This window comes from Mustela putorius, unplaced genomic scaffold (assembly GCF_011764305.1).
Source record: "Mustela putorius furo isolate JIRA1106 unplaced genomic scaffold, ASM1176430v1.1 tig00003858_pilon_pilon_pilon, whole genome shotgun sequence".
NCBI lineage: Eukaryota > Metazoa > Chordata > Mammalia > Carnivora > Mustelidae > Mustela > Mustela putorius.
In genome coordinates this window covers 17,823,118-17,850,780 of record NW_025422010.1, presented here as the reverse complement: position 1 = coordinate 17,850,780, position 27,663 = coordinate 17,823,118, and the positions used below count along the sequence as shown (strand labels likewise).

At 36.3% G+C, this 27,663-nt stretch overlaps 1 protein-coding gene across 1 annotated transcript in view; it reads right to left on the bottom strand.

Annotated features, from left to right (window-relative positions):
• Positions 1-27,663, bottom strand: part of GREB1L (GREB1 like retinoic acid receptor coactivator) — a 267,253-nt gene that overhangs the window by 82,932 nt on the left and 156,658 nt on the right. Inside the window, exon 10 of the mRNA XM_004742815.3 lies at positions 25,436-25,558. Within this exon, the coding sequence (XP_004742872.2) occupies positions 25,436-25,558 (123 nt within the window). The remainder of the gene's footprint in view (positions 1-25,435; positions 25,559-27,663) is intronic.

Here is a 27,663-nt window from a genome sequence, read left to right as displayed (position 1 = left end):
CAGGGATGTACACACACAGAGGAAGGGCCATGTGAAGATGGAGCAAGAAGGCAACTATTTGCAAACCAAGGAGACAGACCTCAGGAAAACTGATCATACTGTATCTTGATCTCTCCTGGATTTGCAGCCTCCAGAACTTTCAGAAAATAAATTTCTTTTATTTAGATCACTCAGTCTATGATATTTTGTTATGGCATCCTTAGCATACCAGTATTTAATTACTCAGATGAAATGGACAAAAAAGAAAATATTAAGGAATAGACTACAAAATGACTAGGCTAATAAATGAGTTCACCAAAGTTCCAGGATATATCAAGATACAAAAATTAATAAATAGCACTGAGAGTCCAGAAAGAAACCATTGCATTTTATGGGCAATTAAATTTTGACAGTAGTGCCAAGAAAATTCAATGGGTTAAAAAAACAAACAGCATTTCAGCAAATAATTATGGGACAACTGGATATTCACATGCAAAAACTTGGATCTCTTTCTCACACCATATACAAAAATTAACCAAAAATGGATGATAGATCTAAATGTAAGAGCTAAAACTATACCATTCTTTTTCTTGTAACAGCTTTTAAAATTTTTATTTATTTATTTATTATTTCTTTTCAGTGTTCCAGAATTCATTGTTTATGCACCACACCCAGCGCTCCATGCAATACATGCCCTCCAAATACCCATCACCAGGCTCACCCAACCCCCTACCATATACCCCTCTTTGAGAAGAAAACACAAAAGTAAATATTCATGGCCTTAGATTAGGCAATAGTTTCTTAGCTGTGACACTGAAAGCATAAGAAACAAAAGAAAAAATAAATCAAACTTTATGAAAATTTTAAAATAAATTGTGCTTCAAAGAACACCATCAAGAGAGTGAAAAGACAACCCATGGATGGAAAAAATAGTTGCAAGTCATATATTTGATAAAGGACTTGTATTCAGTACATTTATATACTTCCTTATACCCTTATAACTCAAAATAGAAAGCTAAATAACCCAACTGGAAAATGGACAAATTATTTGTGTAGACATTTCTCCAAAGAAGATGTACAAATAGCCAAAAAGCACATGAAAAAATGCTCATCATTAACCATTGGAGAAATACAAATCAAAACCACAATGAGATATTACTTCATGTCCACAGAATGTCTAAAATTAAAAAAAAAAAAAAAGAAGAGTGTTGGTAAGGATATGGAGAAACTGGAACCCTCACACATTGTTGGTAGAAATGTAAAATGGTACAGACACTGAGGAAAATAGTTCCTCCGATGGATATATATAGTTATCATATTACCCAGCAATTGCACTCACAGGTATGAAATGAGAACTAAGTGAAAACATATTTCCACACAAAAATCTATACACAAATGTTCATAGCAGCATTATTCCTAATAGCCCCAAAGTGGAAACAACCTAAAGGTTGTTTATAAACTGATAAACAAAATAAATAAAACAAAATAAAATAAAACAAAAAAAAAAAACTGAAAAATGGATAAATAAAATGTGCTTATGCATAAAATGGGATTTTGTTCAGCAGTAAAAAAGAATGAAGTACTGTTACATACTACATAGATGGACCTTGAAAATAACATGCCAGATAAAAGAAACCAGTCACAAAAGGCCATATGTTGTATGATTCCATTTATATGAAATGCCCAGAATGGACACATTCATAGAAATAGAAAGCAGATTTATAGTCCCCAGGGTTCGGCAGTGGAGGGCTGAAATAGAGTGACTGAAATGGATACACAGTTTCTCATGGAGTGATGTTCTGAAGTTTATGTGGTGATAATTGTACAATTCTGTGCGTATACTAAAAAACATTAATTGTACACTGTTAATGGGTAAATTGTAAGATATATGAATTATATCTCAATAAAGCTGTTACTTTAAAAACACTATAAGCAGGGGCGCCTGGGTGGCTCAGTGGGTTAAGCCACTGCCTTCGGCTCAGGTCATGATCTCAGAGTCCTGGGATCGAGTCCCGCATCGGGCTCTCTGCTCAGCAGAGAGCCTGCTTCCCTCTCTCTCTCTGCCTGCCTCTCCATCTACTTGTGATTTCTCTCTGTCAAATAAATAAATAAAATCTTTAAAAAAAAAATAAAAAAAAACACTATAAGCAAAATTACAAACCAGGGATAATATTTATAACTTACTTTTACACTATGTTCCTGTCAACAGAAGTCAACAAGAAAAAAGATTACTGTTAGATATCCTTTGTTGCCGCATACCACTTCCCTTTAGCCCATCTTTGATTTCAGCAGGAGGTATGGTGGATGGTTTTGTGGGTCAGTTTCCTGGGGGCAGCATCTTACCTCAAGCTCATATCCAGCTTCTTTGAGCTTTTTATCTCAGGGGCTTCTTCAAGATCATCAAGGTCTTAGCACTGTGTGTGGTCCAGAAGTGTGAGGAAGTGTAACAACTCTGGGGCAGCCCTCAATGAATGGAGGACTAAGAATAAATGTCCTAGCTTTCCATTCTTGGGAAGGATAATTCTGGGAGGCATTCTGCCTGCTTCTTCGAGAACCTGGTAGATTCAAGCCCTCCGGGTTTACAGCAACTACACAGAAAACACACTCTTTTTTGATTTACTCCTGCTTGTAGGGATCACTTCTCAAATAAGCGACTTGCACCCAAATCCTTTCTTTAGGCTCTGATTCCAGCAGAACCCAAATGATGACAAACAAGTCAAGGTAAAGGAACTTAAGAGTTCATAGAAAGAAGATGCAAGTAGTTTTTAAACAAATGCAAAGCTGTTCAATGTCAACAACAAGGAAAGTGCAAATTAAAACTACACTCAGATATTATTTTTCACCCGTCAGATTGACAAAATCCAAAAGTTCAAAAGTAAACTTTGTTAGTGAGCCGTTGTGGAAATACAAACTGACACACATCTTCCGATAGAACCTCTATGGAAAGTAATTTACAGCATTTGTAGGAATTACAAATGAATCCTTGTTTGACCCAGCAATTCCTGAGTATTTATGTACTGTGAGAAATAATACATATGGAGGTTATTCATTGTTGCATTGTTTAAAAACAATATAAATGCCCATCAATAGGGGATAGGGCAAATAAATAATGGCATAGCCACACAGCGTGACAATATACAACAGTAAAACAATGAGGAAGTTCTATTGATTTGGAAAGATTTCTAAGAGATAACTATGAGAAAGCAAAGTGCAGAACAAAATGCTGTCTATAGAGTAAAAAAAAAATGTATGAAAATAAGAATCCATGCTTGTGCCTGCTGGAACAGATATAAAGAAAATCTAGAAAGATACAGGAGAAACAAGTGACAAGAGATCACCTATAGAAATGAGGGGGGATGGAAAGAGAAACTTCACTGAGTATATATGATACAGTGTATCTTTATGTGTGCATGTATATTTTCTAAAATGTAAATGTTTCAAAACAGTGTCATAAGTAAGTTTTAAGAAATATAGAAAATATTTATGTGTAGATTGATAACTGGCATCAGAAATACTTAATTGTACAAAGTGAGCATTTATTTTAATATTAGATTATACAGTGATTTTATTTATTTTTATTCTTTTTTTTTTAAAGATTTTATTTATTTATTTGACAGAGGGAGAGAGATCACAAGTAGGCAGAGAGGCAGGCAGAGAGAGGAAGGGAAGCAGGCTCCCCACTGAGCAGAGAGCTGGGTGTGGGGCTCGATCCCAGGACCCTGAGACCATGACCCGGGCTGAAGGCAGAGGCTTAACCCACTGAGCCACCCAGGCACCCCAATGTTATTTATTTATTTTTAAAGATTTTATTTATTTATTTATTTGAGATAGAGAGCACAAGCAAGGAGAAAGAGCAGAGGGAGAGGAAGAGGCTACCCGCTGAGCAGAGAGCTGGGTGCAGGGCTGGATCCTAGAATCCTGGGATTGTAACCTGAGTCAAAGGTAGATGCTTAACCAAATGAGCCATGCAGGCGTCCCTACACATAGTGATTTTAAAGGGTAATTCCATTTCAACAAAACTGCTTTCGCCAAGTTACCAACGATCTAATCCCCAAATCCAGGAGACTCTTTTCAGTAGCTATCAGACTGAATCCCACTGCTACGTTTATTTACTTATTCAACAATTATTTATTGAGCACTTACCATTTGTCAAGAAACTTGCTAGGATCTATGGGTTTAATGTTCAACAAGGCGAGCACTGTCTTTGTGCAACTTTTCTTCTGTCTACTAAAGTACTGATGTTCTGCACCTTTTTATTTATCTCAAGACAATGTGTTAAGACTCCATGGTTTCATTTTGAATTTTAAAAAATTTATTTCATGTATGTTGTTTGTCTTATTTCACTTCATTAACAAATTTTGGAATGTATCATTTATAGAATAATCAGAAAGGACAGATGTGCATTAGATAAAGTCAGGGTGAACTTTCCAAAATGTAAATCCCATTATGTTATTCCCTAATCTTTACCACTTTGCACATGCTTCTATTCTTGAATTTATCGTGGATGGTGGCCATTGGCATATTTAGCATCTAACACTAGTGGTTTTGAAGTCGTCCCCAGTGTACAAAATATAACAGACTGTGATTCTGCTCATACTCAAACATGGATTAAAACCTGGGCTGTTGTGTAGTACATGGTGTTTAGATAACCAGTAAGCAGCCGACTGCTTGATTCTCTCTACTAGTGATTTCATATCCATTTAAAGGAGGAACTTGTAAGCACTGGAAGGATCTCAAACTTGGAAAGTTCCTTGAGCAAGTCACAGCTCTGCTTTCTATGTTGTGGTTTATAGCTTCTTGTTTCTCTCACTAAGTCACGAGCTCCTTGAGGGCATTCCCAGCTCCTGGCACAATGTCTGTCATATTGTGGCTAAAGAAATAAAATGGGGGAGGGGGGATGGGAGGGTGGAAGCCTAAACGATCTCCTTATCCTTTTTATGCAATAGTTCAGTAACTCTCTGTTAGCCCCAAATCCCTGGGATTGGGGGGGGGGACTTTTGCATAGTAAGTAGAAAGAGTTTGAATTCTGATTTTGCCATTTACTAGCTTTTTTTCACCAAATACTAACCCTTTCTGAGATTCTGTATCATGATCTGAAAAATGGTATCTGCCCCACCATAACAATTAACAGGTTTAGTATAGTGTCTGGAACACAGTAGATATTCAGTAAATCTTCGTTTTGCTAAACCTTTTTTTAAAGTAGACTCCATACCCAATTCCGGGCTTGAACTCATGACTGAAATCAAGATTCACATGCTAGCCAGGCTATTTGGCTATTTGGCTATTTGGCTAAATCTTGTTAAGATTTTTCCAGATGGGGGCGCCTGTGTGGCTCAGTGGGTTAAGCCTCTGCCTTCAGCTCAGGTCATGATCTCAGGGTCCTGGAATCGAGTCCCACATCGGGGTCTCTGCCTCTCTCTCTCTCCCTGCCTGCCTCTCTTCCTACTAGTGATCTCTGTCTGTCAAATAAATAGACTTTAAAAAAAAAAAAAAAAAAAGGGACGCCTGCGTGGCTCAGTTGGTTGGACAACTGTCTTCGGATCAGGTCTTCGGCTCAGGTCATGATCCCGGAGTCCAGGGATCGAGTCCCGCATCGGGCTCCCAGCTCCATGGGGAGTCTGCTTCGCTCTCTGACCTCCTCGCTCATGCTCTCTCTCACTGTCTCTCTCTCAAATAAATAAATAAAATCTTTAAAAAAAAAAAAAAAAGAGTTTTCCAGAGGATTGAGAACTTAAATCTTTACTATCACTCTTTCTGCCCTTGAAACCTGTATAAAATGTGGATGACATAATTTGCTTCTTTCCCATGTAAGTACACTGGGCCTATTTTCACATTCAGATGGCAACTAATGTTCTCCTAATAAGAGACCATGTTCCTATTAATGCACTATGAGGCTGCATTAGCTATTTCTGTCAACTGTTTTACTTTTGACTCAACTGAAACACAAGTCCCCCTAAAATTAATATTAAACAAGATACTTCCTAATCTATTCTTATGTTATTGATTTTTAAAACAGCTCTAAGTATAATTAACAATAAATGCACATACTTAAACAACTTGATAAGTCTTTACCCGTATATACGCCTGTGAAATTATCACCACAGACAACACAGTGAACGTACTTACCACCCCCAAATCTCCTTGTTTTTTCACATTTTAAAATTATTTTTTAAAGATTTTATTTATTTGACAGTAAGAGATAGCAAGAAGGAGAGAGCACAAACAGGGGGAGTGGCAGAGAGAGGGAGAGGGAGAAGCAGGCTCCCCACTGAGCAAGGAGTCTGATTGGGGAGGGGGCTCAACCCCAGGACACTAAGATCAAGACCTGAGCTGAAAGCACATGCTTGACTGAGTCACCCAGGCGTCCCACCCCACCTCCTTGTAATCCCTCCCTCCTATGTCTCCCTTGTTCTCCCCTCCCCAAGCAAACACTGACCTGTTGTCACTCTAAATTAGTTTGCATTTTCTAAACTTACATACACACAGACTAACACAATATTACTTTCTCTTCTGTCTGGCTTCTTTCACTCACCATTATTATTTTGAGATTCATCCATGCTGTTATGAGTTCCAATAACTCATTACTGTTTATTGAGTTGTATTACATTGTATGGACATATAGCAATGGATAAATATTCACCTGCAGGGAAATTTGGGTTATTTCCAGTTTTTGCCATTACAAATAAGGCTGATATGAACATTTGTGCACAAGTTTTTATGTGGACTATATTTTCTTTCTCTTGGGTAAAATGTCTAGGAATGGAATGGCTAGACTATATGATAGGTATATGTTTAACTTTTAAAGAAACTATCAAACTGATTCCCAAAGTGGTTTTACTATTTTATGTTCTCAGCAGTGTATTAGAGTTCCAATTCCTTCATATCAATGCTTGATATAATCAGCCCTTTAATTTTAGCTATTCTAATAAATGTGTAGTGATATCTCATTGTTTTTATTTGTGTTTTGCTAATGACTAATGGTGTTAAGTATCTTTTCACATGCTTAGTTGTCATCCATCTCTCTTTTGTCCATTTAAAAAACTGGTTTATTTTCTTATTACTGAGTTTTTTAAAGGTCTTTTTCCTAAATACAATTCCTATAGATCTTTTGCAAGGATTTTCACCCAGTCTGTGGCCTGTCTTTTCATGTTCTTAATAGTGTCTTCTAAGAAGAATTTATTAATTTTAATGAAGTCTAATTTATCAATTTTTTCTTTTGTGGATTTTGTTTTTGGTGCTATATCTAAGAAATCTTTGCCTAACCCAGGTCACAAATACTTTGCCTTATGTTATCTTATAGAAGTTATATATTTTGTGTTTTTTAAAGATTTTATTTATTTATGTGACAGAGAGAGAGAGATCATAAGTAGGCAGAGAGAGGGGGGAAGCAGGCTCCCCACCGAGCAGAGAGCCAGAAGTGGGGCTACATCCCAGGGCCCTGAGATCATGACCTGAGCGGAAGGCAGAGGCTTAACCCACTGAATCACCCAGGCGCCCCTATATTTTGTAGTTTTTAAATTAAGTCTATGATCTACTTGAGTTAATTTTGTATGTGGCGTGAGATAAAGACTGAAGTTCATGTTTGTGCATATGGATATCCAATTGTTCCAGCACTATTTGTTAAGAAGTTTATCCTTTCTAGCGATGCCTGGGTGGCTCAGTCAGTTAAGCCACTGCCTTCAGCTCAGGTTATGATCCCAGGGTCCTGAGATTGAGTTCCTCATTGGGCTCCTTGCTCAGTGGGAAATCTGCTTCTCTCTCTGCCTCTGCCTGCTTGTGCTCTTGATCTTTCTCTCTCTCTGACAAATAAATAAATAAAATCTTTAAAAAAAATTTATCCCTTCTTTACTGCATGCATTGCCTTTGTCCCTTTGTTAAATATACATTTATGTGTGTGAATTTATTCCTAGAATTTCTATTCTGTTCCATTGATCTATCTGTATGTCTTTACACCAGTACCACATTGTTTTGATTATTGCAACTTTATAATAACTCTTCAAATCAAGTAGTGTTAGTTTCCAATTTTGTTCTCTTTTTCAGAGCTGCTTTTGCTATTTTAAGTCATTTGCATTTCCATATGAATTTTAGAATTCACTTGTCATATTCTACCCAAAAAAGCCTCTGGAATTTTGGTTTGGATTGTGTTGAATCTACAGGTCAATTTAGAGAGAACTGACATTTTAACAATCTTGGTTTTTCAACCCATGAACAAGAGATCTCTCTCCAATTTATTTAGGTTTTCTTTACTTCCTCTCAGCTTTGCATTCTAGTTTTTAGGCTACAGTTTTTTCACACTTTCCCTCAGATTTATCCCTATTATTTCATATTTTTATTGTATATATGTGTTTCTATGTATTATAAATGAGTCACTGTTACTTAAAAATGTTTAATTTCTGGGGCACTTGGGTGGCTTAGCGGGTTAAAGCCTCTGCCTTTGGCTCAGGTCATGATCCCAGGGTCCTGATGGAGCCCCACATCGGGCTCTCTGCTCGGTGGGGAGCCTGCTTCCTGCCCACCCCTACCCCCGCCCCCGGCCTGCCTCTCTGCCTACTTGTGATCTCTCTCTGTCAAATAAATAAATAAAATCTTAAAACAAAAACAAAAACAAAAAACCAGCCGTGCCACCTGTTCTCAGTTGTCAAACAAATATATTTTTTAAAAAATATATTTTTTTAAATTTCTGATGTTTTTTTGTTGGCATATAGAAATAAAACTGGTATTTGTATATTTATCTTATATCCTTAAATGTTGCTAAGCTCACTTATTAATTCCGATAGCTTTTTTTGTAGATTTCATTGAGTTTTCTGCATAGATCACCTGTGGTCTATAAATAAAGACAATTTTATGTCTTCCTTTCCAATCTGGAAGCCTTTAGTTATTTTTCTTGCCTGATTACACTGCTAGAATCTGCAGCACCATTGGGTAGAAATGGTAAGGGCAGACATACCTGTCTTGTTCTGATCTTAGGGAGAAGCATTTAGGTATGCCAGCTGTGGGGTTTTTGTAGATGTTCATTATCAGGCTGAGGAAATCCTCCCCCTTTTTTTCCTTAAGTTTGTTAAGAGTCTTTATCAGGAATAAATATTGAATTTTGCCAATGCTTTTTTTCCTGCATCTACTGAGATAATGATATGGTTTTATTTTTTAGTTTGTTAACATGGTAAACTTTGATATTCAAATGTTAAACCAACAAAGCATACCTGGGATAAATCTCACTTGGTCATGATATATTATCCCTTTAACATATTGTTGGTGTCAATATACTAAAATTTTATTTAGAAATATTTTGTTTATGGGGTGCCTGTGTGGCTGTCGGTTAAGCATCAGGCTCTTAATTTTGGCTCAAGTCGTATTCTCAGGGTTGTAAGCTCTGTGTTTGTAAGGTTGTAAGGTTGTAAGTTCATGTTAAGCTCTGTGCTGGGTGTGGAACATGTTTAAGAGTCTCTCTCTCCCTTTCCCTCTGTCCTCCCACTCTCTGTGTCAGAAAAAAAGTTTTTTTTAGATTTATTTCATGAGGAATATTGATTTGAACTTTTCTTCTTTTTTTTTTTTTTTTTAAGATTTTATTTATTTATTTGTCAGAGAGAGAGCGAGAGCGAGCACAGGCAGAGTGGAAGGCAGAGTCAGAGGGAGAAGCAGGCTCCCTGCGGAGCAAGGAGCCCGATGTGGGACTCGATCCCAGGACGCTGGGATCATGACGTGAGCCGAAGGCAGCTGCTTAACCAACAGAGCCACCCAGGCGTCCCGGTTTGAACTTTTCTTATAATGTCTTTGATTTTGGTATCAAGATAATGCTGACTGGAATAAGTTAGGAAAGTAGTCCATTCACTTCTATTATTTGGATGAGTTCATGTAGAATTATTATTATTTTCTGTTTAAATGTTTGGTGGTATTTAACACTAAGCCATCTGGGCCTAGAGGGTTTTCTTAGGAAAGATATTAGCCACATTTTTAATGCATTTAAGAGACATAGGACTATTCAGATTATCTATTTCTTTTTATTCATTCATTCATTCAATATTCATTTATTCATTTGAGAGAGAGAGAGAGAGCACAAGTAAGGAGCAGGGAGAGGGAGAGAATTTCAAGCAGACTCTCCACTGAGCATGGAACCTGACATGGGTCTCCATCTCACAACCAAGAGATCATGACCTGAGCTGAAACCAAGAGTCAGACACTTAATCAACTGAGCAACCCAGTTATCTGTTTCTTCTTATGTAAGTTTTTGTAATTTGTCTTTCAAGGAATTTGTTCATTTCATCCAAATTCCCAAATTTTTTGGTATAAAATGTTCATAACTTCCTCTTATTATCCTTTTAATATCATTCAAATGGATAATGATGTCACCTCTCTCAGTCCCAATATTAATAATTTGGATTTTCTCTCTTTTTTCCATAATAGTGAGGCTAGAAGTTTATCAATTTTATTGACTTTTTCAAAGAACTAGTTTCTAGTTTTATTCATTTTTCTAATGTTTTTCTGCTTTTTATTTCACTAATTGTCACTTTGATCTTTATTATCTCCCTTTTTCTGATTACTTTGGGGTTAATTTTCTTTTTCCTAATTTCTTAAGGTAGAAGTTGAGTTCATTGATTCAAGATCTTTCTCCCTTTTTTTTTTTTAAGATTTTTTTATTTATTCATTTGAGAAAGAGAGTGAGTGAGAACACGAGGAAGGGGGAGGGTCAGAGGAAGAAGGAGAATCAGACTCCCTGCTAAGCAGGGTGCCTAATGCTGGGCTCAATCCCAGGACTCCAGGATCATGACCTGAGCTTAAGGCAGACACTTAACTCACTGAGCCACCCAGGCACCCCCAAAATCTTTCTTGTTTTCGAATGTACAGTTTAGTGTTATAAATTTCCCTCAAAATACTGCTTTAGTGGAATCTCCCAAATTTTGTTTTGTTGCTTTTTTATTTCCATTCAATTAAAAATATTATTAATTTCCTTTTGGGTTTCTGTTTTGACCAAAGGATTATTTAGAAGTGTAGTACTTAGTTTCCAAATATTTGGGGATTTCTCAAGATCTTTCAGTTATTGATTTCTAATATAATTACATTTTAGGTAGATAACATACTTTATATTATTTGAATTCTTTCAAATGTATTAAGACTTGTTTCATGATTTTTTACATAGCAAAGGAAACCATCAACAAAACAAAAAGACAACCTACTAAATAGAAGATATTTGCAAATAATATATCCAATAAGGGGCTAATCTCCAAAATATGTAAAGAACTTATAAAACTCCACACCAAAAAACTAAGCAATCCAATTTAAAAATAGACAGAAGACCCAAATAGACACTTTTCCAGAGAAAACATACAGATGGCCAACAGACACATGAAAAGATGTTCAACATCACTAATCACCAGGGAAATGCAAAGCAAAAACCACAACTAGACCTGTCAGCATTGCTAAAACAAAAAAGACAAGTGTTGGTGAGAATGTGCCAAAAAAAGGAATCCTTGTTCACTGTTGGTAGGAATGTAAATCAGTGCAGACACTAAGAAAAACAGTATGAAGATTTCTCAAAAAATTATATATATAATGAGCCAGTAATTCCACTCCTGAGTATTTTCCCAAAGAAAATGAAAACACTAATTTTTAAAGATAGATGTTTACTGCAGTATTATTTACAATTGCCAAGATACAGAAACAGCCCAGAGGTCCATCAGTAGATGAATGGATAAGGAATATATGGGGTGTGTGTGTGTTTGTGTGTGTATGAAAACACAATGGAATATTAAGCAGCCACAAAGACCAACAATATCAGGCCATTTGAGACAATATGGATGGACCTAGAGGGTATTATGCTAAGTGAAATAAGTCTGACTGATAAAGACAAATACCATATGATTTCACTCATAAAGGGAATCTAAAAAACAACAACCAAAACAAGTGAATAAACAAAGCAGAATCAGACCTATAAACACAGAAAACAGACTGATGGTGGCCAGAGGAGGTGGTGGAGGGCTGAGTAAACTGGGTGAAGAGGATGCTTCTACTTATGGAATGAATAAATCATGGGAATAAAAGACATAGCATAAAGAATATAGTCAACAATATTGTAATAGCAATGTATTGGGACAAATGGCAAGTACACTTGTGATAAACATAGCATGACATATAAACCTGTTGGATCACTATATTGTATATCTGAAACTAATGTAACATTATATGTCAACTACACTAAAAAAAAAAAAGACTTATTCTATGGTCTGTAAACATGATATCATAATTATTTTTGTTCCTCTGCATGTAACATTTCTGTTTTCTTTGGCTTGGTAAATGTTCTATGTGAACTTGAGGATGTGTAGCTTGCTGTTGTTGGGTGGAATGTTCTACAAATGACAATTAGGTCAAGTTGGTTGATACTGTTGTTCAAATATTCTCTATTCTTTCTGTTTATCTGTTGTTTCAATTGCTGAGAGAAAGATGTTCAAATACCTGGCTATAATTGGGGATTTATATATTTCTTAAAACAAGTCTATCAGTTTTTGCTTCTGTATTTCAAATCCCTGTCATTAGGTGCATAAATTTTTAAGACTGTTCATTCCTCAGGGGCACTTGGGTGGTTCAGTCAGTCAAGCATCTGACTCTTGATGATGGCTCAGGTCTCAATCCCAGGGTCATGAGTTCAAGCCCCGCACTGGGCTCCATGATGGGCATAAAGCCTACTTAATTAAAAAAAAAAAAAAAAAAAAGATTGCTCTGTTCTCCTGATTACTTGATCTCTTTATTATTCTGAAATTACCTCTTTAATCTCTGGTAATATTTTTTGCTCTGAAATCTCTTTTGGCAGATGTTAATATAGCCACTCAAGCTTACCTTTGACTACTGTTAGCATGGTACTTTTTAAATACTTTTAACTTTAACTTATTTGCACTTATATTTTTTTATTTTTTATTTTAATGATGTAAACACTTTATTACTACTCTGGAAAAATTCACCTGTACAGTGTAAAAGAAGCACAACAACCATTATCTTCACCTCTTCTGAAAGATAGTTAAATTCATTAATTCATTTGAATGTCTTGTGGTCTTCTTAGTTTAAGAGTGTATTTTCCCAATCCAATTTTATGTATATCTTTTTTAAATTTAATTTTTTTCAGTGATCCATAATTCATTGTTTATGACCCACACCCAGTACTCCATGCAATACATGCCCTTCTTAATACCCACCACCGGGCTCACCCAACCCCCTCCTCCATAAAGCCTCAGTTTGTTTCTCAGAGTCCACAGTCTCTCATGGTTTGTCTCTCCCTCCGATTTTCCCCAACTCACTTCTCCTCTCCATCTCCCAATGTCCTCCATCTTATTCCTTATGCTCCACAAGTAAGTGAAACCATATGATAATTGACTCTCTCTGCTTGACTTATTTCACTCAGCATAATCTCTTCCAGTCCTGTCCATGTTGATACAGAAGTTCATGGTAGCAGCATAGAGCTAGATTTTACTCCAGCCCCCAAAATCATAATATTTGTCCTTGAGTTGGAACATTTACATTTTTATTTATTTTTATTTATTTTTATTATGTCTAGTTAGCCACTAGATAGTACTTCCATTAGTTTTTGATGTAGTGTTCAATGATTCATTATTAACAATTATATTTAAAATGATTCTTGATGTGGTTGGGTCTGAGTCTTTCATCTTTTTACTTGTTTTCTACTTGTCCTATCTATGCTTTGTACCCCTTTTCTTCTTTTCAGTCTTTTTTTGGATTAATCAAACATTTTTTTATAATTCTATTTTGTCTCCTTTGTTGCTTATTAACTATAACTCTTGGGTTTTTTTAGTGGTTGCTTTAGGGTTTATAGAATATAAACCACAGTCTAATCTTAAGTGGCACTATGCAACTTCACATATATACTAGAACTTGATGATAGTATACTTCTGTATCTCCCTTCCTGTCCTTTATGTTATTGTCATCACTTCGCTTTTTCATATATTATAAACCTAACAATATACTATTGTATTTGTATAAGTCAACTATCATTTCAATAGATATAAATAATAAGAAAAATTTGTATACCTTTACCCATGGTTACCACTTTACCTTAGTTATGACTTCTAGTGGTTTTCATTCCTTTGTAAAGAATCAGATTCTCTTCTGCCTGGTATCATTCTCCATTTACCTCAATGACTTCCTTAAGCATTTCTTGTAGTGTGAAACTGCTAGGAGTAAATTCTTTCATATTTTGAAAGATCTTTTTGCTGAGTGTAGAATTCTAGGTTGTTAGTTACTAGCTTTCAGCTCTTTCAAGATGTGGCTCTACTTTGTTCTTATGTATTTAGAAATACGCTGTCATGCTTATTTTTGTTCCCTGAATATATCTTTTTCTTTTGCTGTTTTGATTTTCTTTTTGTTGGTTTTGAGAAATTTTATTATGATGTGCTTTGGAATAGTTTTCTACATGTTTCTTGTGCTTGGGGTTCATTGAACTCCTTGGATCTGTAGGTTTGCAATTTTCATCAAGTCTGGAAAGTTTTGGCCATTATTTCTTCAAATATTTTTTGTCTCCCACACCCCACCTCTTCAGACAATCTACAGGCACTTACAACTCTACAGGCACCTGCCAATATACTAGGTTGCCTGTAGTTGTCCCACAGTTCACTGATGCTCTTTTTGTTTTGTTTTCTTTTTCCTTCCTATGTTTCACCGTAGATAGTTTCTATTATTATGCCTTCAAGCTACTAAACTTTTCTTCTGCAATGACTAATCCATTGTTAATCCCAATCAGTGTATTTTTCAATCCAAACACTGTACTTTTTATCTCTAGAAGTTTGATTGGATCTTTTAAAAAATTGACCCCATTTTAATTTTTTTATTACTTATTTGTTTTTTAATAACATCTACACCAAATGTGGGGCTCAAACTCACAACCCCAAGATCAAGAGTTGCATGTTCTACCAATTGAGCCAGCCAGGAGTCCCAGGATCCTATTTATATCTTACATGTCTACTTTACTTTTTGAACATATGAGATATAGTAATAATAACTATTTTGATGTCCTTCTCTGCTAATTCTAACATCTGTGTCAGTTCTTGGTTGGTTTGATTAATTAGTCTCCTCAGTATTTGCTGTGTTTTCTTGCCTCTTTGCATACTAGCTAATCTCTGCTTGAATGTCAGGCATTATTAATGTTCTCTTGTTAGATGTTGGATTTTTTTTTTTTGTATTCCTGTAAATATTCTTGAACTTGGCTCTGGAATGCAGTTAAGTTACCTGAAAACCATTTGATACTTTGTGGCTTTGTTTTTTGGTATTTTTAGGCAGGTCTGGAGAAGTACTCAGTTTAGAATGAAGTATTCTCCATTACTATGACAAGACCTTCCTGAATACTCTCTCCAGTGTCTGAAGACCTGTGAGGTCTTCCTCTAGCTGGTGGGAACAGTTCCTGTTCCTGGACCTGTGAGAATGCTGAGACTGTTTCCTCTCATCCTTTTGGATGGTAACTTTTATCAGCCTTGAGTAGTTTCCTTACATGTGTGCATCAATCAGTACTGTGTTCAACATTTAAGGGGACCCTCTGTACATTCTGTCGTCCAGCTCTCTCTTTTCTAGTCCTTGGGCCTATGAACTCTGGCTATTTTTGTGTCCTACTCAACTTAGGGAATCTTTGGTGCTCCCCCACAGTTCCCCTTCCTTATTTTTTAAAATGGTCTGGAAACTCAAAGCACTGAGCTGAGGTGATGGTAAGAATCACACTATTTGTTTTCCACCTCTCAGGGATCACTTTTTTTGTTGTCTGATATACAGTGTCTTAAAAGTCATTTTTCATGTATTTTTATCTTTTATTTTCTTAGTTATTTCAGGTAGGAAGGCAAATTCAGTCTCCCTTTTACTCATTTTGACCAGAAGCAAATGTTAAGTTGTTCTGCTACTGATGTTTCAACCCAGGTACCCTCCCTCTTCTTTTCCTGCACCTTCTGTTCCTTACTTTAAAAATCTGAGACACATCAACATTTTACAGAATTCTACGTGAACATCAGTATCATCTTTACATTCCTGATCCTACTACTCAGTAACTGACCAATAAAATTGTCAGTAGTGAGCAGAAAAAGTTCAAATTCTTGTTCTGTTGCCCTCTAGCTGTATCTTGAACTTGTTTATGCTAAATACTGGTGCTTTTCCCTATACATGCATAGAAAGCTGAAGAGAAATCAGAAAAAGCAAATATATTCTACTGAGCTATACATTTGGCTTAACCCTGAGAATTTTTAAATTCTTAACTATGAAAAATATAATATAAAAAATAGAAAAATAGAAATGTGCTAAAAGTCTCACTTCTACAAACCATTGTTTTCTTTCTGTCAGTATATACCCTTCTATGTTTTATCTGCATCATATTTTGTACATGATATAACAAAAATACACTTTAATAATACTTTTTAAAATATTTTATTTTTTGAGAGAGAGAGAATGAGCAATGGGGAGGAGCAAAGGGAGAAAGAGAGAGAGAGAGAGAGAAAGACTCCCTGCTGAGGAGGGAGCCCGATGCAGGGCTCAGGCCCAGGACTTGGAGATCATGACCTGAGCCGAAGGCAGTCACTTCACCAACAGAGTCACTGAGGCACCCCATTACTTTTTTTTTTTTTTTAAGATTTTATTTATTTGACAGACAGAGATCACAACTAGGCAGACAGGCAGGCAGAGAGAGGGTGGGGGAAGCAGGCTCCCCGCTGAGCAGAGAGCCCGATGTGGGGCTCCATCCCAGGACCCTGGGATCATGACCTGAGCCGAAGGCAGAGGCTTTAACTCACTGAGCCACCCAGGAGCCCCTGCCTCCATTACTTTTTTTACTTAATAGAATTACATTATATGTGGCTGCATAGTGCTATAATTATCTTTTTTTTAACATATTTTTCATGTAAGCATGCTATGATTTATTCAGTTGTTTCTATAGTAAGGTAACTTCTTTTTTAGTTAATACAAAGAATAATTTCAGTGACTATCTTGATTTTCCTTTTAGGTTATTTTCTTGGCTAATCCCCTAAAGTGAGATTACTAGAGTAAAGGATAAAAAGATATTTAATGTTATTGTTGCATATTACCAAATAGCTTTCTTAAAAGATTGTACCACTCTTCACCTTTACCAGCCTAGCTGAAAGTGTCAGTCTTAACAGACCCCTGTTAGCACTGTATATTATCACTTAAAATGAAATGTGTGGCTAACACAATTAGTGAAAATTACTTTTTATTATTATTCCTTAGTTTCTTCATTTCTACAAAGTGGGCCATATTCCTTAGACTTGCCAAATAGGGGCATTTCTTTCTTCTGTAGGGGAGGAAGAGAGGTCTCAAAAACATATTCGTGACCCTGTCTTGGAGGGGTAAGATCATTGGTTTTCTTTCCGCTCCCTCTCCTGCATTCATTCACCAAATGTTTACAGAGCCTTTTCAGCAGGCCCGGTACTGTGCTAGGCTCTAGGGGTAGAATTTAGGAGAAGGCAAAGCTATAACCTCTGCCAAAGAAAGAGCCTACATTCTCTATGTGTGATTGGGAGTGGGCAAATCTGCCAGCTAAAGTGTTCCCACCACATTTGGAAAAAGCAGATTGTGTTTCAGCAAAGCATTAACTTGAAAATTTAAAAGGAACTAGTAAGTGTAGAAAAACCTACCAGAGGAACTTTTGATTATACTGACCTCAAGGAACTTTAGCAGCTAAAGAAAGACAAATCTAAAGAGGAAAGAGACAAACATAGCTACATTTTAGGGACAATAACATAATGCATTCTAATGAAAAATGCTTTCTAAATGGCTGTGACCAGGGACCATGAAGTTTTACTGGTAGAGAGAGGAGGGGGATGGAAACAAAATAAGAAAACTATGTAAGCAAGGCAGCTAGCAAAGGCGGACGCTTAACCGACTGAGCCACCCAGGTGCCCCGTATTCCTAAAATGATTTAGTTTTGCCTGGTTTTGAACATAATAAAAGTGAAATCATAATGGATGAGTTCTTTTGTAAGTGGTTTTTTGACTCAATATGATGTGTGTAAGATTCTTCTACTGTGCTGCGTGTAAGTATTGTTTGTTCACACTCATTGCAAAATGATCTCTCTATATAAATGTATCACCTGTTCTATTGTGGATGAACACTGAGTTGTGTCCATCTTGAGCCAATTGTGAAGAACATGCTATGAACCGCCTCATATATATATCTCTTGTTGCACACGTGTAAGACGTTGCGGAGTAGAATAGCTGAAACAGGATATGCACGTTTTCTACTTGGCTACGTGTTGCAAATTCTTTGCTAGGTGGTGGCATTAATTACCACTCCTACGACCAGTGGTGTTCTTGATGCTTGAAATCTTTGACAACATTTACTACTGTTATACTTCAACTTATTGCCAATTTGGTGTGTGTACAATGGTATCTCATTGTATTTTAAAATTTTTTTTAATTAAAAAAAATTTTTTTCAATTTGACAGACAGCACTAGTAGGCAGAGAGGCAGGCAGAGAGAGAGAGGGGGAAGCAGGCTGTCGAAGCAGAGAGCCCGATGTGGGACTCAATCCCAGAACCCTGGGATCATGACCTGAGCCAAAGGCAGTGACTTAACCTACTGAGCCACCCAGGCGCCCCTGCCCCCATTACTTTTTTTACTTAATAGAATTACATTATATGTGGCTGCATAGTGCTATAATTATCTTTCTTTTAAACATATTTGTCATGTAAGCATGCTATGATTTATTCAGTTGTTTCGATACTAAGGTAACTTCTCCTTTTTTAGTTAATACAAAGAATAATTTCAGTGACTATCTTGACTTTCCTTTTAGGTTATTTTCTTGGCTAATCCCCTAAAGTGAGATTACTAGAGTAAAGGATAAAAAGATATTTAATGTTATTGTTGCATATTACCAAATAGCTTTCTTAAAAGATTGTACCACTCTTCACCTTTACCAGCCTAGCTGAAAGTGTCAGTCTTAACATACCCTTGTTAGCACTGTATATTATCACTTAAAATGAAATGTTGTGGCTAACACAATTAGTGAAAATTGTATTTTTAAAGTAACATCCCCAATAACCAAAGTGGTTAATCATCTTTTCCTGTAATTTTTGGCCCCTCGTATTTTGTCTTTTGTGAGGTCCTTGCTCATTTTTTTATGTTAATGTGGCATTTTTATTGACTCATTCTATGTGCTTTGTACTCATCCTTTGTCAGTTTTATGTGTTACACGACTTCTCCTAGTTTGTGACTTGAAAAATGATTTTTCACTTTCTTCATAGTGCCTTTTAACAATCAGAAGGTATTATTTAAGTGTAGTGAAATAGTCTTTTTCTTTATGTGCAGCACTTTCTGTCTCCACTTTTAAGATATCTGCAATACCCAAGATATCTTCTAAAAGTTTGTTAGTTTTGCTTTTCATATTTAGATCTTCCAACTGCCTAGAATTGATTTTGTATACAGTGTGGAATAGGGGTCCAGTTTTATTTTTTTCCACATAGGATATGTAATTTCTGAGCATCATTTATTTGAAAGAAAAGGTCCCACTGATCTTCAGGTCACCCCTGTTACATATGAAATACCCAGATGTCATATGAATCAGCTTTTTGGACTTTCTACTCTGTTCTGCGGTTCTGTGTTTACTCCTGGGCCAGGTACACTCTGCCGTTATTAGTAAAGGTTCATGAGCTTGATTCATTACAGGGAAAGTCCTTTCATTTGTTACTGTTCTTAGTTCTTTAATATACAAGATTAAGATAGTGCTTATGTTTCTTTGGGCCTACCATGACTCACAGAAAAGAAAAGCCCATTTCGTGGACAATACCTCTGTTTCCAATAACAGGGCCAACTTCCTCATTAGGCATTGAAGGCACAGTGCCTTCGGTCCATAATACTTTTAGGGGCTCATGAAAATGTTTTAATTTATTTTATAATCAGAAGAAAACAATGAACTTTGGGTTGAAGAAAGTACTTTAACATATAATACTAACTAGTCATTTTTATACCAACACTGTCACAAAACATATTTTTAAGTACTTTTCTAGAGGGAAAGGGCCCACCTAGGCAAATATGCCCAGGACCCATAAAGTGGCCCTGCCTGATAGTGTTCTTAAAAATTATCCTGTTAGACATAAGGGCAGAACTTAGGTGGTCATCCCTATCCTGCCATATAGACTAGGGCATAAAAACATGTTTCCTCCTAATGGTAGATGAGCATATCAGCTTCATTTGGAAAAACTGTACACACCAGGAAATTAATAATTCCCCCAAATGCTAACTTTAAAATTTGAATAAAATGGAATATAAGTAATATCTATTTTCAGGTATTTGCCAATACTAGGGGTACAGGAATAAACAAGTGAATATAGTAGAGCTTCTAGTATCTAAAAGAAATACAGACAGTGAACAATTATAATTGGGAGGAATGTCACATAAATAGAAGTATGGTAGCAAGGCTGAGTTAATCCTTAGTTGCAAAATAGGTGTTATTTTTGGTTTATCAAATGAGGAAAGCAAGGCATAGAAGTGACTTGTCCCAAGTACCAGTGAATATATTCAGAAGTAATATTTGAATACCAGGACTTTGACTCCAAGCCATGTGCTATTTACCATGTCATAGTAAACTGTCAATAAATTAGAGTGTTTCACACTGAATAAGAAACAGAAATAGGTGGGGCGCCTGGGTGGCTCAGTCATAAAGTGTTTGCCTTTGGCTCAGGTCATGATCCCAGGATCCTGGGATTGAGCCCCGCATTGGGCTTCCTGCTAAGTGGAAAGCCTGCTTCTCCCTCTCCCATTCCCCTGCTTGTTTGTGTTCCCTCTCTCACTGTCTCTCTCTCTCTGTGTCAAATAAATAAATAAAATCTTTTTAAAAAATGAAATAGAAATAGAACAAAAACCAAAGGGTTCCTTCTTTCTCTATTTAATCTTTTTTCCCCTGTATTTATTTAGGTATATTCACATATCATAAAATTTACCCATCTCAATTGTATACATCAATGATTTTTAGCAACTTACCAAATGGCACAACCACCATCATAAATCAGTTTTAGAACATTTTCATCATTCCCATAAGAACCCAAATGCCCATTTTCAGTTATTTTCCATTCCTACCCCCTGGCCTAGGCAACCATTAATTATTTCTTTTGTCTATAAGTTTGCCTTTTCAGGATATTTCGTATAAGCAAAATCTTAGAGTGTATGATCTCTTTTGTCTGGTTTCTTTAATTTAGATAGTGTTTTTGAGGTTCTTCCATGATTTAGGATGTGTCAGTAGTTTGTTCTTTATTATTGCCTAACAGTATTCCATAATTAGATGGATATGTCACATTTTTGTCTATGCATTCATGCGCTGATTGACATTTGGTATTTTTCAAATTTCAGCTATGGCCAATAATGTTGCTATGAACATTTATATGCAACTTTTTTTGACGACATGTCGTCACTTCTCTTAGATACTCAGGTGGAATTGAGGGGTTATATAGTAGTTTATATTCACCTTTTGAGAATCTGCCAAAATATATTCCAAAGCAGCTGCCACATTTTGTGTTCCTACCAGCAATGTATGAAGGTTCCAATTCCCCCACATCCACAGACTCTTACTGTCATCTGTCTTCTTGATTATAGTCATTCTAGTGGGTATGAAGTGGTATTCATTGTGGCTTTGATTTACATTTCCCTAATGACTAACGATGTTGAACATCTGTTCATGTGCTTATTAGCCATTTGTACATATTCTTTGAAGAAGTGTCTATTCCAAACCTTTTGTCCATGTTTCGACTGTATTGTCATCTTATTACTGGGTTCTAAGAGTTCTTTGTAAATTCTGGATACAAAGTCTTTATATTAAATATGATTCACACATTTTTTCCCATTCTGTTACTTGTCCTTTTATTTCCTTAATGTTACCTTTTTAACTGTAAAAATCCTGAATTTTATCCATTGTATCCATTTTTCCAGAAATAAATCCTTATATTTACAGTCAATTGATTTTTAAAATATTTTATCTATTTATTTGACAGAGAGTGAGAGAGAGAGAGAGAGAGAGAGAGAGAATCTGAAGCAGACTTTGCACTGAGTACAGAGTCGGATGTAGGGCTCGATCCCACAGCCGCAAGATCATGACTGGAGCCAAAACCAAGAGTTGGACATTTATCTGACTGAGCTACCCAGGCACTCCTACAGTCAACTTATTTTGGACACATGCAATTCACTAACAAAAAGATAGTTCAAAGATGGTGCAGGAATAACTGGATATCCACATGCAAAAAAAGATGAACTTAGATGGTCATTTCATACCATACACAGAAATTAACTCAAAATGGCTCATAGGCTTTAATATAAGAGATGAAACAATAAAACTTTCAGAAGAAAACAGGAAAGAGAAATTCAAGATCTTTGGTTAGGGAAAAAATTTTTTAATTGATTCCTGAATTCTTGTCCTGATATAACATAATACATGTACGTACATGTGTGTTTGTACATGGCATGTGAGCACAGTGTAGGTAGGTAACTGTACAGCCACCTTCAGTCAAAATGATAAACTATTTTACTGGTATTGTTAACTAAAATTTGAATTATCAGTGACATAAATATGTTGAAAACAATATGCTAGGGATAAGTGGCAAGCTAACCAGAACAGAAAATCCAGAGCTTGGCAGGTACAATTCAAGACAAAGCTGTGTAAATAGTAAATTAGTCCCTTCTTCAAATACTATACAATGTGTCTACCTATATTTCAGGCTAAGAAATGTTGATTATAGGAAGACACTGACTCCAGACTGCCTTCTATAAAAGGAAGAATCTTTACCAACTCGGGAGATACTGCATACTCCAATGTTTGCAATGATTTCATAAGAGTAACATGAAATTTTAAAGCCTGTTACTTTCAGCATGTGTAGGAAGAAAGAAATTATTGTTGAAGACTCATCAACATAATTCATCAAGAGGAAAGTTTTAGATACAAAGCCTCACTTTAAAGGTACTTTCTTCAGAACACATGCCTTCTTTAATATCCATCACCCATGTTGTATTGAGCACTGGGTGTTACATACAAATAATGAATTGTGGAACACTACCTCAAAAACTAATGATGTACTATTGTTGGCTAACTCAACATAATAAAAAAAATTTTTTTAATTAGAAAATTAATTTCCATTAGAAAAAGGTACTTCTATTAAATTCTATGGATTGCACTTAAAATGGTCTTATTTTTAAAATAATTTAAATTTCTAATTTTTTAAAATTTAATTTTAATTTTAAAAAATTAAATTTTTAAAATTATTTATTTATATATTTGACAGAAAGAGAGAGAGAGCACAAGCAGGGGGAGCAGCAGGAAGAGGAAGAGGAAGAAGCAGACTCCCTGCTGAGCAAGGAGCCCAGTGTGGGTCTAGATCCCAGGACCCTGGGATCAGGACCTGAGCTGAAGGTAGACTCTTAACAAGCTGAGCTACCCAGATGTTCCTGTGTTGTTGTTGTTTTAAAGACTTTATTTATTTATTTTTGAGAAAGAAAGAGAGAGAGAGTGGGTGCACGAGCAAGGAGGAGGGGCAGAGGGAGAAGCAGATTCCCTGTTCCACAGGGAGTGGGACTCGATCCCAGGACCCTGGGATCAAGACCTGAGCCGAAGGAAAACACTTACCCAACTGAGCCACCTGGGCACTTGCACTTAAAAATTGTTAATAGCTTATTTCATAGTGAAATAATCACTTTCACCTCTACAAGGGATACACAAGAATATGGGCATTGATCTTGGCCACCTGTGTTCACTGTGAGTTAGTCAGTGCTCTACCTGTGTCTTTTCACGGCAATTGATAGAGTCTTTGCGAAAGCCTGAATCTTGATTTCCTCTATTTCAGAGCAATATTTGTTTTCAAAATATATTTTCTAATATAATTAAAACTGCATTACTGCTTGTTAACATTTTAATATATTTTCATTATTTTCAGGTACATCTGGTTATTTATATATCTAACTGTCCCTTTTAGGAAAAGTAACATGTTTTATTGTGCTTTTATCCCCCATGTGAGTGGTTTTTAAATCACTGGAGCCATTGGTTGAGTGTTAGAACCTTACCTTCCAGCATCTGACAAGGGTTTTAGAACACAACAAATGTTTCATATGTTTTTGTTGTAATAAAGTAAATATTCACTTTTTAAATACTGTAGTTTTAAAATCACATTTCCCTAGGCCCATGGTCTAATGGAAGAAAATATACAAGGAAATCAACCAAATTACTACAATAAAATTCTAGGAGAGACATACAGGTTTATCATTATTATAACGAAATGCAATTGTAATGAAAGCTAATTAATATTTCAATGCCAAGAGCCATGTGCCAACATTTTCTTTCTTGAATACCTAGTAGCACAATATTCTTTCATTCTGAAGAGATACGCTCTCTCCTCTTTAGCCTCTATCTAAATCTCTCAGACAATTTAAAAATCAGACTTTTACAATCTGGATGAAGTAGACTTAGCTGAGTGCAGCCACAGAGTAAGAAGAGCCCCAGATAAAGTTAGCCTTCCTATCATAGCTACCATTGCTAACATCTTCTAATAACTATGTACTTCTTAAAAGCAAGCAGAAACAATTTGCCAGCTCATCAGAATTCCACATGAATCTGAAAGAGGAATGCTAAGTAGTGAAATGGATGAAGACAGCCTTTTTCAACTTGTTGAGAGGACACTGGCAAAGCACATACATTGTAAAGACTGCATATCAGATGAGTAAAATGGGTACTTTACCAAAAACAAGTGAACTGAAAGACAATTCACAGATTCTTTTAAAATACTTTCTTCTTGCCTAAGATATAACCTAGACTGGTTCTAAATAATTTTCTCAAATACTATCTGCAGTGATCTTTTCAGTTACAGCCCTCCAGCCCTTCAGCCACCTGGAAACATCCAGTCCCACCTGGAGACTTATCCTGCCCTCAGGGCCTGGGCCAGTGCTGTCCTCTACACTGGAGGAATTTTCAGAAGCCTTAGACTAGAAACTTACCTGCTCAGTGTCAGAGTGGCTGTTCTGCTGATGCTGCTCTGATACTGTAACCCAGCTTCAGGCACTAAAATTTTATCTGGTTACTTGTAACCAAGCCTCTATCTTGAACCACTAGAAACTTGATCCTGGATTCTTCCATTGCGATCCTTAGTCCTGCCTTGGGACCTTACTTAGTATCCTGGTGGGTGCCATATACCCTGTAATGTTCTGTAGGCTTAGTTTGGAGCCCTACCCTGGAACTTGCATCTTCCTAAGTTATGTCCCCAGTATATGCCACCTGATAGCTATGACACAGACTTTTCTCATGTCTGGATTTCTACCTATTGCCCACTGTCCAGCTCTTCTAGAGACAGGTTCGATGTTTGACCTAATTTCTTACTCTAATAGTAACTCGGGTAATACCTCCATTTAAAAATATTTCTATTCAAACCAGTCCACAGTAAGTTTTAAATGCATCACTGAATACACATCTGCTGCTCGAAATTCCAAAAGAAAACATCCCATACCTGTCTGAATGAATCCTGATTTGTATCCATTGGTTGTGCCATTTTCCGGAGTCACAGTTGACGATACTGAAGAGTTTGGTTTCATAGAGTGGCAAGTAGCAGAGGATTGTCGGCTTCTACATTCTGGGAAGGAGTAAGAATCACATTATGGGGGGAGACCAGCCCTCTGTTAAAACAGGTAATAGAAAGGCAATCTATATAATCTATAAAATAAACCGCGGCTCCTTAAGGGGCAACCACATTCCTTATCAGAGATGCTCCTTCCTCAAATTCTGATTCCAACAGAATGTTCAAGAGGGTGAATTCAGTTTGTCTTCCTAAGGCCACATGTCATGTTTAGAAGGACAAAGAAAAAAAGATGAGACTTTTGTTCTTCACAGATTAGTTACCAGGAGAAGAATTACTCATAACCAATGTAATCATGCATGTTTTATGGATAAGACTGAGGCTAAAATATTGGATGGGTATATGTATGTGTGTGTGTGTGTAAATAAAATCTCCAATAAGCTTTCAAGTGTCAGTTAACCTCCTATTAGGATGGATTTAAGTGTGCAACAGGAACCTAGACTCCATGGAGGCTGCTTTCGACATTCTCACCTTGACTTTATGTCCAAAGAAAAATGTATAGGTAGAAGAGAAAAATTTCAAATGCTCAAATTCTTAACATTCTTAGTTTTTATTAAAGGAAATAGATATATAATACTCAAGGATATCTCTGATCATGTAATACCAAGCTTCATTTTAGGTAAGCCAGTATTAATAAAGCTCTCCTGTAATGCTTTAATAATATTTTGAACTGAGCTTGATAACAAATACTATGATACCCCATGGGGCTGTAGCTTCCAACTAAATTATACTACATGTTATAATGTATTAGACTTCAAAGGTAGCATGTGAAAAAGAAATATAAATGGTTGCAAATGACAGTTTGCATATAGAGGGTCCTTTAGAGAGTTTCTAAGTTTATCAGATATGTGCAAAGGCTGGTAGCAGTTTCCCATAACCTTCATTGCTCAGAACTTCCTTGAAGAGCTACGGTACTTTGGCCTGAAAGGATATCGCCACATTATGTATAATATATGCATAAATTTATATTGATAATATATGTCTGCATATCTGTATATATACATGCATACACAATTCTACTTCTAAAGTTACAACTGATATAAATATGAGGCCTCGGATCCCTGGCTGGCTCGGTTGGTAGAGCATGTGACTCTTTTTTTTTTTTTTTTAAAGATTTTATTTATTTATTTGACAGAGAGAGATCACAAGTAGACGGAGAGGCAGGCAGAGAGAGAGAGAGAGGGAAGCAGGCTCCCTGCTGAGCAGAGAGCCCAATGCGGGGGCTCGATCCCAGGACCCTGAGATCATGACCTGAGCCGAAGGCAGCGGTTTAACCCACTGAGCCACCCAGGCACCCGAACATGTGACTCTTGATCTCAGGGTTGTGTGTACAAGCCTCATATTGGGTGCAGAGATTACTTAAAAATAAAATCTTTTAAGGGTACCAGGGTGGCTCAGGAGGTTAAGTGTCCAACTCTTGATTTTAGTTTAGGTCATGACCTCAGGATTGTGGGATTGAGCCCCAAATTGGCTCTGTGCTTAGCGGGGAGTCAGCATCTCTCCCTCTGCCTCTCCCTCTGCTCCTCTGCCTTCCCCCTGCCTCTATCCTGCTCACACATTAAATAAATAAATAAATCTTTTAAAAAAACTATAAAGAATAAATAAAATCTTTAAATTTTTTTTAAATGTAAGACTTCAAAAGGATTATTGCATCTGTCTTGGAACATGCAGCCATTTCCTAAGGACTTATTTAATGTCATTTCAAATGCAACCAAGAGTAATTACAGTGGAAGACTTAGAGGAAAATCTGCAGTTATAATTTGGATTCGTTATGGTATTTCTCATGGTTAGGTCAAAATCTTACACAGACAACAAATGGAAACATTGAAGACAATTATTATATCACCTTTAATAATAGTAATAATTAAAAATCTCAATACCTAAGTAACTGTTCAAAAACAAAGATCAGATATTCCATTTCATTAGAATAATAAAATTTGTGGCAAATCCTATCAATCGCCTGAAGATGTGAGACTTCAACTGGATTCAGTTCTATAAATAAGTTAAGTTCTTCTTAACTTAAAAAAAATAAAACTCCACCCACTTAATAGTGCATTTCCCCAGGTATTGTGAAGAAAGCATTATTTGTTCTAAAGTATACA